The sequence below is a fragment of the Poecilia reticulata genome, linkage group LG3 (genome assembly GCF_000633615.1).
Source record: "Poecilia reticulata strain Guanapo linkage group LG3, Guppy_female_1.0+MT, whole genome shotgun sequence".
Taxonomy (NCBI): domain Eukaryota; kingdom Metazoa; phylum Chordata; class Actinopteri; order Cyprinodontiformes; family Poeciliidae; genus Poecilia; species Poecilia reticulata.
Window position 1 is genome coordinate 12,537,838 of NC_024333.1, and position 10,856 is coordinate 12,548,693.

The 10,856-nt window shown below is 40.5% G+C and overlaps 1 protein-coding gene across 1 annotated transcript; it reads right to left on the reverse strand.

Annotated features, from left to right (window-relative positions):
* Nucleotides 1-1,772: 1,772 nt before the first annotated feature.
* Nucleotides 1,773-10,848, reverse strand: pros1 (protein S). Its single transcript, XM_008404382.2, has 14 exons — nt 10,659-10,848; nt 9,960-10,117; nt 8,980-9,004; nt 8,802-8,885; nt 8,598-8,720; nt 8,323-8,448; nt 7,263-7,391; nt 6,795-7,035; nt 5,681-5,867; nt 5,337-5,498; nt 5,074-5,242; nt 4,341-4,477; nt 4,026-4,254; nt 1,773-2,561 (listed from the first exon to the last, which is right to left on the reverse strand). The coding sequence occupies exons 1-14, from the start codon at nt 10,735-10,737 to the stop codon at nt 2,383-2,385; spliced, it is 2,028 nt and encodes a 675-aa protein (XP_008402604.1). The 5' UTR covers nt 10,738-10,848; the 3' UTR covers nt 1,773-2,382.
* Between the last annotated feature and the right edge of the window lie 8 nt (nt 10,849-10,856).

A 10,856-nucleotide genomic window follows, 5' to 3' on the forward strand; every position in this document is an offset into this window, starting at 1 on the left:
TGTCCACGCAACTCCATCCCTCCCTCTCCTCAGCGAGTGTACACGGCCACCCAATTATACACTGGAAAAAACTGATTTCACCTTACTTCAACTATTGGCTTAGATGGAATGCAATGCAGACAAGTAATGCGGTGTTTCTGTTCAAGTTAGGAATGTGGCTCTCCATGTTAAAACTGAATATAAGTTTTGTTTTTGTTGTTTTTTGGGGGGTAAATTTTAAAATGATCAAGGTGACCGATTCAGGGGTAGGGATGACCTAATGAGTGGTCAATGTGGGTTATTATTATGTGGTCCTAATCCTACCTTCAGTCTGCCAGATAATCTGTGAAAGGAGCCAAAGATTAGGGTAATGGCAAGGAGGCCTACCAACCTCAAAGACTTGGAGCCCACACCACTGATAAATTGTCAAAACAAGTTCAAATCAGATCAGCGATGGTAAGAAGAGATTGTTTACTGTAATTACAATACAGATATTAACATTGTTATTAAGAAAATGTCATGAACTGGAAATCTGTAAAAATATCCCACCTTTCATTCAATTACCGCTGTAGATCGCCACCAACAATCCTGCAAGGACAAGTGGGTAAAGGTAGTAATTGGACATATAAATAAACTATTGAGAAAGTTTATATTTTCGAAATTCATATTCTGTTTACATTTTACTATTGTTTTTTGAGAAATGTCAAAATTTTCTATCAGGGAAAAAAATTATTGGTTGAATGAAAACTAATTTAGAGTTAATCAGCCAGGGGTTTGAATCATTTTTGACTGAACTGTTTTGTGAGACTTGAATTGTTTTTAACATTAAGCTTGCATATCCATTCACAAGAGTATTTAGAAAAGTCACATTCTCTGAAACGTTTTTTTTTTTTTTTCTTAATGGCGGTAAAAAATGTTATTTTTACTTTCATATAAGTTCTGTCCTTTCTGGTCTAGTGACGCAGTGGAAATACTGTTGCGTAACTCAGAAAACCTCCCGCAGTTGTTTTTATTCTTGCCAAAAAAATTTTTTTGCCAAGAAATCATTTTTAGTTTGTTTCATTTCCTGTAAATTAGACGCAAACAGTTTCATTTTCATATTCTAGATACTGTACACAATTATCATCCCTTTTTTGAGTTACATTTCTGTTTTAGTTTTCATTTCTGCTCCTGTGATTTTTGTCTTTTTGGTATTGAAACATGAGCAACATGGTACCCATCTACCATGTGAACACAGTTCTAGTGAGGATTAAGAATAAGATTTGTGCTCTTATTCAGACTGACCCTAACTTTTAAGCTTTAGCTTGAAAAGTTTTCAACATTTTAGTAGGAATAAAATGTCCATAAAATAGTTTTTCAACTTAACTCTTTCTTTTCAAACGTGTACTGAAAGCACAGGGGAATAATTCACTTTGTTTTGAGGTATTTTTTATATGTCAAATTGATCAACAGAATTGGTGTTATTTTGGCACACAAAGTTGGAAAAAAAACTGCCTTGTTGAATCCCATTTTTCGTCTTAAGTAATGCAAGCTAATCTGCAATAGGTACCCTAAATCAGCAGGAATGCTTGAGAATTCACAGAATAGATTTCAAAATTTTGGAGAGGTTATTTAAAAAAGTGCTTACTATTAAATTAGCAAATTCCTACTGTTTGCTGCTGTCACATTTCATACACATGACAGCATAATTTTAATCAGTCAATATACCTGACCCTGTTCTGTTTAATAAGTTTGAATTTAAACTCAGTATTATTTGAGGCAAGAGGACAGAATTAATAAAATGTAAGAACCACTGCTTTAATTAGGTTTTATTAAAATAAACATTGAGGGAAAAAAAATACACCAGGAAGAACTACACGGTTTGTCTTTTATATACACTGTGAATTGTGCACCCATAATATCATCAACCGAGCTGAAGACCAAAAGTTTTGATAACTGTGTGACCCAGATCAGTACTGTAGATCCGAAGACACATGAGTCGGAGGCCTCCAGGTTCTGCCTCTTTTTCTGAGACAGACACAGATAGGAACGTGACTGCGGCAAGGACAGGGTACTATCAGAGCATGGCCAACAGTGACCATTTGTTTATTTATCCACACAAAGGCAACCGTATGTTGCTCAGTACAAACTGCTACTGCAGAACCCAACTCTTTCTGTCAAAATATCTTGAAAAATTTTACATTTATTGCAACAAACTGCTACAACCATAATGTCCAGCTTTTGCTGAAGCCAAGACCAACCAAGAAACCCGGAATAAAAAGGGTGAACAAAGTTACACAGCATGGATGAAGGACAGCTCTTAAAACCCCATTTTCTACCTGACACATCCCCAGAGGTGTCCCCTGCGGGGTGTTGGCTAATTTGAGAAGTTTTTTTTAATGGTTTGCTAATTAAGGTCATTTCCTATGCAGGGCGATGTACATCAGGGTGTCCTGGGTCACTGACAGGAGGACAGGAATGAGATTTTATGCTGTTGTGTTTACTCAGTGCTTCGTCAAAGTCCAGCTGTCTGCCATTTATGCTGATGTCCATACAGCCGTGGTAAAAGGCTGACACAGGCGTGGCAGGCAAAGGGACGTCAGCTGAAAGAGAGTTGGGGAAAAAAAAAAAAAAAGCTCATAACTGGGCATAAACATAAGTGAAGTCTTTAAAGCTACTGGGATTTTTTTTTTTATAAAATCATTTAAATTGTCTTTATGTATAAAACAAAAAGTCCACAATTGACTCATAACTTTCCCTTCCTGACCATTGGACAGGCAGGGTTTCCTGTTTTAGAATAACCAAAATTGCTTTTGTGTAGCCTTTTCAAAATGATAACAGAAATTTTAGAGAAGTCTTTATCAACAGTTTACTGAAACCTTTCGGCTGTATTAATCAAACAACCTTTGCTTTTCCTCCACAAGCTTCTCGTCTTGCTTTTTGGCTTCTTCCTCAGCGAGTGGCCTTTCAGCACATTTCAGTTCCTGACTTGCTTCACTGTGGATCATGGCATTCTCTCACTGGCTTCAGTAACCCTCATGACACCTTTTGGTTTTGTTCTGGGACACATTTGCACATTTTGCACCAAAACAAATTCATCTCTGGGACACACAACACATCTTCCTCCTGAACAGTGAATACCTCCTGGTGTGTATACCTTCGTATGAATATGTCACTTTTAGGTATTTGGAAGTTGTACACAAGAATTCAAACACATGAGTTCCAGAGTCCTCTTCGTGATATCTCTGCTGGTTTCTTTTCTTTTCTCTATCTTACCACTCTGGCATTAAGCAGATAGGAATAAGTTTGGTAACTAACCAACTGAAAACGGCAAACATTTGGTCTGAATTAATGCCAGAAAAACAAGTTGCATGCATAAAACATGTCATATTTGTTTTGTTTTTGTTGTTGTAAAATGTCATTTAATCAGGATAAAGTTCACACTCCCCTAAACAAGCTTCCCTCCTTATATGCCCCTTTCTGTGACATCACATCAGCCAAATGACAACTAATCTTTTCAATGCGTCCATTTGAATACATTTTCTTTCTTCTTGTTTTTTAATATATTTTGTTCTTTCTTCTTGTTTTTAATCAAATTCTTATAGTGTGTGTATAGTGTTTACACTAAAGTTTGATAAATAGCTCAATTGTTATGCCTCTTGTAACACAAAAAGCAGAATTGGCAGTGTCTTTTTTTGTCTTTTTGCTTCAATGCACTTCAGAAAAATGTAGTAGCTAGTAAAATCCTGCAGTGGGAATCCATGCTTCATTACTCAGCAGTGTTTTTACTACCAATGAACATTTGCTAGTGAAAAATGCATCACTTGATAGAAGCTCAAACAACTGATTGTGTTGATTAAAGCAATAAAATATTGCACACTCTACTAAGTCTTGCCACACTAAAGTATCTGTTTCCTCCTGGCAGTGCTATAGCCCCACCCTGAGGCTGAAATGTGTAAGCTTTAACAGATCCACCACATTCCTAACTTACATTCCTTCCTTAAGATTCATGTCTGGGCTTCTATCAGACTTAAATGTGAAGTTTTAACCTTTGTTCTTTAACTTACATGGTATCCCGCCAATGTAAGTGCCTATGGGGTTCTGCATGGTGGTGTTGAGCTGCTCCAGGGCCTTCTGCAGGGTTTCAGACTTTATGTAGCCAACAGTGGAGGAGTTTGCAGAGATCTGGATTTCGGTCGGAGTCACGTTCAGCTGCACCATCAACCGATCAGGGTAACACAACATAAGCGAGTCCAGCGTGGCCACAGAGACACCGTCCAGGAACACTTGCAGGTTCTGCAGTGCAAAAGCACATGAAGTTGCAAAAGCTTTATCTAATGCGAACAGGAGTTTATTTCCAATATCAGTATCGATTAACTCACTGCATCTTCTTCCTCCTTCGTTACCACAGCAACCGACAGGGGGACTGTGTTGTTGTAGACAAGAGCGAGGAGGACGCCTGTGCTCCTTGATGGACGGATGTTCATCATTATATCCACCTTCCAACTCCCAGAATCACCTATTTATGCAAAAAAAAAATGCATAATTACTGTTCAAATTAAACAGGATGATTCAGCTACCTTCAAATTCATAGGCTCCAAATATAATATATCTTCAATTAGTGGTAAAGAATCTGAAGCTTGTTGGATTTTATATGCCATCTGGAGATTACTCAATTATATCTCACCAATTCAAACTTTTGGCTTGTTTATCCAGTCATGGTGTGTCACCAAACCTTGCTCCAAAATGGTTTTTTCAGTGAAATCAGTGGACTTTGTCAACATGAAGCTAATTTTTAGAACTATGGGACCAAGTACTGAGCAATTTGGAAAGCGCCACTCTGCAGAGTTCGAGTATTAACCTCGACCTGAAGTTCACCTCTGATTTCCAGTTGAGTCTGTGTAAGTTTTACATTGAAGCCTGAGGGTTTTCTTTTTCCAAGCAGGATTATTTTTCAAATATATTGTTTCTTTTTATACTGAATTATTGCTTTCTTAAAACTAAGAGAGCATATTCAACTGTACAGTCAGTCCTGCTGCAGCACCCTATGATTCCTCAAGCACACACTCAAAGCTTTCCCACAGGGATTAATAAAGCATGACTTAACTTACTCACTGTAGTCTATGTCGAAGTGTGCCAGTCCGGCCCCTGAGAAGAAGGACCCTCTTTCCACGTAGATGAAGCAGTGTTTGCTCTCCTTCTCCTGAATGATCTCTTTGACGCCGGATGCCCCCTGGTTCATCAGGTTCCAGCCACGGATGCAGCCGTCGAGTCGGGGATTGATCTGATGGAAGAACAGTTTGGATTTTATGTGTCAAACACATCCACTTAGCCCTGTCTGCGATCGTTATTTCTCTGCTGTGACAGGGCCAGCTTACAGGCTTCATGACGTCTGTGCGGTTGGGCAGCCCGGCGATGTAGACTTTGGTCTCCAGTTTGCCGTTGACTGAAGTGAAGAGATTCTCGGGGCTGTTGATGCTCATCACGGCCTCCTTACTGATCTTCACGCTGATGCTGCTTTCCAGCTCGTCCACCGAGATCTGTGCACCACACAGACAATGCATCACTTTGCGTTAGGCTGACGCCTTACAGCTTTCAGAGCAGAACCTCTGTAATCAGTTCAGCTTATCGATCAAGACATCAGAAACCTCTCCGTCAGCTAGAAGGAAGGAACCAGCTTTTTCTGGGTGCAGCAATTTACTGACGTGTCGCACTACCTTACCACATGCCACTGTCCGTCATTGATGGCTTGTCCTCCGCTTGTAACCTTGTAGGTGTGCTGGTTTTTAAACTGGACTTCAATGCGGCCAGCCCTCAGTCCCAACATGAACCACGAGTCAGGGGCGGACTCGGCATACAGAACAACTCCCTCTGGGTCAAAGGTTCGGAAGTCAAACTCGGCTGCGAATCTATTGAAGATGAAGAAAGATGAAAAAACCCTCTGGACAATCATGACTGTCATTATGGACGTAGTCATGGTAACAGTATCTTCAGCATCTCTTATTATGCTACAGAGACTTCAGCATAATTCATGTAAAGAAAAGAAAGAACTGCACTGTTTTTATTCTGGTGTTTAAGATGGATGAAGTATTTGAATAACTGTGGCTATTGCACCACCATTGATTGCTTAGTACTTCTCAACCAACAAATCTGGGCCCTAAAAGAAGTTTGTTAAGGCTGGGTGAGTATGCAGGAATAGCCTAATGCATGAAACCCATTTGAGTTGACAAAATGCGGATCATATATATCGGCAAAACCAGTGGGACATCCTTTATATGTCTAAAAGGTGTTTATTATAGTTCTTGTTATAATGTCAATTCACAAAATGAAGCAAAATATTCTAAAAATCTATAATTCATGTGGACCATACCATCTGTGGTTACATTTTCACAGTTTTATTTCCATAAAAGTCCAATATGTTGTTGTCCGCCTTGTCAATGTGGTATAAAAATGGTCTTAAGAATGCTTTAACCAACAAAACCAAAAGTGCTGCTAAGCCACAAATTCCACCAACAAGACAATACAAACAACAGCAAAAAATACAGGACTGAATCATTAAGAAACCAAATTTAACCAGTCATTCAAGTCATTAAAGTACTAGGACAGTTACGACAATAAAATCCAATATTCCCTAAAACAAACCAAGATATACAGATGAATAAAGGAACAGAAAACTATTTCAAAACCCAAAGGTGACAGCACTTTTTGCTAGGGAGCTAGGGAATTTTGTTTCATGTGTAGAAAACATCCGCAGTCTCAGAAATGTTCACTAAATGTAGAAAGACTGAACCACAGTTGCACTCATCAGCATATGCTTAGGTTTGTTAAACACCTACTTTGTGTTTTCAGGAAGGCGAAAGCGCAGGTGGATGACTGGTTTGCCTGCAAACTGCTCCCCTAGGTAAAGCATCTCGGGGTGTTTAAAGTCCGTCAGGTCCACGCAAACGGGGATCCTCTCGCAGTATCGCTTGTCTGCCGCCAGCTGTAACCCCCGACGGCCGTCACAGTGGCACGAGTAGCTGCCCACCGTGTTATGACACGTCCCGTCACACGAATGCGTCTCACACTCGTCCACATCTGCAACAACAAGAGGAAAATTTTAAAGACATTCGGATTGCTTGGTGAAATACACGAGGAGATAGCCTCAAGTGTAAAATAATTACAGAAAAACAACTGGAAAGCAAAAACAACTAGATAAAAGTAAAGAAGGTTTCACATGCTGAGACTCACTAATGTATAAAACACCTAAAATTACATTATGTGCATGTCAGGTGGGACAGAGTCTGGCAGGGTAAAGTTCTCACCATTGCATGTCCTGGAAGTGAAGTTGTATTTAAATCCGAGGGGACATTGACACTCATACATGCCTGGTGTGTTGACACATTTAGCTGGTTGTTCACAAATACTGGGGTACAACACACACTCATTGACGTCTGGAAAGAAACACAATAACAGTCTTGTTAGACATCAAAATATAAACTGCTTAAGGAATATTCATAAGGTTTACAAGATAAATCAAATGTACACCATCTCTGGTAAAAAACAACAACAAAAAAACATCTCATTTGGGATTTTATGTGACACTTTAAAATGTCATGAGATTTAGATTAGAATCAGTTTATAGCAACATTGCAAAGTCTGTCTGCAAACTTTGAATCTTTTAGGTGTTCTGACATTTTATGCGCAAATCGCACCGGATGTAAAATTATTATATTATCATGACACATTAAAATAATATAATTCTGAGTAGGAGCTGGGGTGAGCAAATTGGTTTTCATGGTTTGTTTACTTGTCGGGGCACGCAGTGGATAGCAGCAGAAACTCAACATGACGCTCACATGCACATGCAGCAGAGCGGCTTACTTACTCACTCACTCCCTGCAACACGCCAAATGAAAACAGAAAGCCAAATCATCAGACCGCCTGAGTTCATGTTTGTGAAGACTTTGTACTGGACAACACTCAAAAGATAAACAGTGAGCTCCCACACAGAACAAAACAGGAAATGTCCAGATGATCAAAAATGGGACAGCGGACATCTAAAAACCGTATGCTATTTCAAATAGCCTAGAGCTATTGGGCTGTTTTGGTGTTTTCAGCAAACCTGCTGGCCCGTCGGGTCAGAAATAACAAATGATGTGCTCCCTGAGGGCAACAGCTGGGGGAGCAGAGTTTGTGATTTAAGGCATGAAGGGTTCAACTATCCACATGAATAACTAGCAAGAAAAGTATCAGAATGAAAAACAAACTGTCTGTGTGCTCAGCTGTTGAGTAGAAGGTTGTTTTTTTTGACCGTGAAGTTGTAAAAACTTCCAACTTCACCTGCCAGAAATCATAAAAAAAACAAAAAAAAACAGGGCTTACCAACACAGTTGATCTTGTCATTGGTGGCGAAGCCTTCGTCACAAAAGCAGTGAAAACTACCTGGTATGTTGTGACATTTTTGGTTGCATCCTGCTGGAAACTCAGGATCTGAGCACTCGTCGATGTCTGCAGAAACCAGGAGCCATGACAAAGCAAAGTTCAGTCACTAAAAGGGCTTACACTTATATTCAATTAAAGTTTAAAAGCACCATTAAAGTAAGCACTTGTGCTTAAAAATCCAACAAAAAAAAAAAAGTCAATTAATGATAACTGACCATCCTCACAGCGCTTCCCCTTCCAGCCCGGCTTGCACACACACGTGAAGGAGGCCTGGCCGTCGACGCAGCGCTCTGAGCCCTCCTTGTAGCATGGGTATGGCGTGCACTGGTTACTGAGCTCTGGTTTAGGACACACCGACCCACAGGGCATGACGCTGGCAGCAATTCACAGCAAAAGCAGACCCTGCGTTAAAATCTCACCCGTTACGCAGGTTCGAAGGTCGGGCGGGATGTTTGACTGCGAGTTGTGGTTGTTGATGCCGACGCGGTGGGAACCCAAGCACACTGCAGAAAGAAGAAAACGAGTCGCGGGTATGAAAGCATGAGATGCTGAAAATGGCAAAAAAAAAAGAAAAACAATTAAAATGGCAAAACTCACAGACATATTTGGGGTAGAAGTATTCCTGCAAAAAAAAAGTGACAGATTGACAAATGTTAGATGTTTCATACTTCGGGACTTAGAACAAAATACGTCCAAAATCAACCTAGAACCAGTGTTCTGAAGAATTAATTATTTAAGTCACCAGTGCTACAATTATTGGCTTCCTTTGCGTTTGTCCAAAGTTAATGTATCTGAACCAGTGCCTTAGTTTTTATTTACATTTCTTTTAGGTTGATCAGACTTTCCATGAACCTTACATTAACAATCCATGTTTAAATGGCATTTATCCCTACAGTATGTAACAGGAGCATTATGGAACAGGAGGTAAACTAAAACTCTTTGTTAAAGAGCTGCAGGTAAAGAGTGGCATCTTTACCGTCACCAAGTCTCCATAACAACCATTAGATGTTATTTAGAACAACAAACCCTCCAAGTGGGTCTGAAGACAGAAAAAGACTTTAAGTTCTATTGCATGGTGGAGGGACTGTGGTGCTGTGGGCTGCTTTCTATTCCAAAGGCCCGCGGACCCTTTTTAGTTCACACGGCTTCATTGGATTCTTGGATTCTTTGTAAATAAATGTGGCACGAGTTAAAGTCCGAACAATCAGGAGTTGACCCACTTTTTATTCATCTGGTACTCGTGTTGCTTTTCTTTCGATGATTTGAAACAAATGACCTGAAACACACATTTGAAGATGTGAACTTAAGCTTCTCTCAAAGTTTTCAAAGATTTTCACAAATCTGAAGCATGATCTGCAAATTCAACTTCTAGTGAAGCTGGAGGCTTTTTTTTTTTTTTTTGCTTTACATTTCTTCCAACTTCTCTGCCTGTGTGTGTTCTTTCAGTTCTCCCCTATGTTCTGCTTCATTCCCCATTCCTGATCCTCCTCTCCTGTATTTTCTGCTGAAGCTGGTTTCAAAGTCTGACATATCCTGCAAATGCAGCAACATCTGATCTAACCCCGGGGGACCCTTACCGTCTCTGGGTGGTTCTCAAAAATCTCCCTTGCCTCCTCCTTGTTGCACACCTCCTCGATGCACTCCCTCTCCAGGTTGCCCTTCTTGCTCTCCTCGAACAGAGAGTTGGCCCTCCGCTGCCTGCTCAGGAACTGGGAAGCTGTATTCTGGTTCAGGACTAACACAGACACCCCGTTTCAGAAACATCTTTACCGTCTCCAAACAGCCACAGCTTGTTTGTGTAAAGACAATAGGAGATTTGCTGATTTGGAGGTTCCAATAGTGATTAATGCAATATACAAATACAACAAAGCCTGACTGATCCCCGCAGGAATGCAGAGGAGTCTCTTCCCTCATGACAGCTGGCCCATGTGTTTCTGGACTAACCTAATTGCTTCTCTATGAATTGGCAATGAAAAGAGTTCATTGCGAAACCGTTATTTCCCAGAAATAGCCCCCCTAGTTGTTGTAAGCGGCTCATGTAGTCCAGGCTTTTTCTTTCACGGTGTATGAGAGTCATGACCCTTCCGCCTCCCTCTCTGATTATCTTCTTTTTTTTATGTAAAAGTCCTGCAACTTTCTGAGCTGGTTTTATCCAGACTGAAAGCTCAATCTGGGGCCACGGTTTGAGTTTTAATGCGCCCTGACGAGCTCTGCCCCGTTAATGTCAGCAAAAAAAAAAAAAAAAAAAACCCGCAAAATGCAGCGATTGTACTTACATCGATAAGCATCGGCGAGCGCCACTAGTAATACGAGACAAGCCAAGGGTTTCCCAAGAGCCCGCTTCTGCCTCCACATAGTCGAGCCGTTCTTCCAGCTACAGGCCACGGTTTGGCTTAGACTGACCGAGAGCAGGTCGGTAAGACGGGGGGAAGTCGGGGGGCAAACTTTATTTTTCCCGAAAGTGTTTTTGTGTG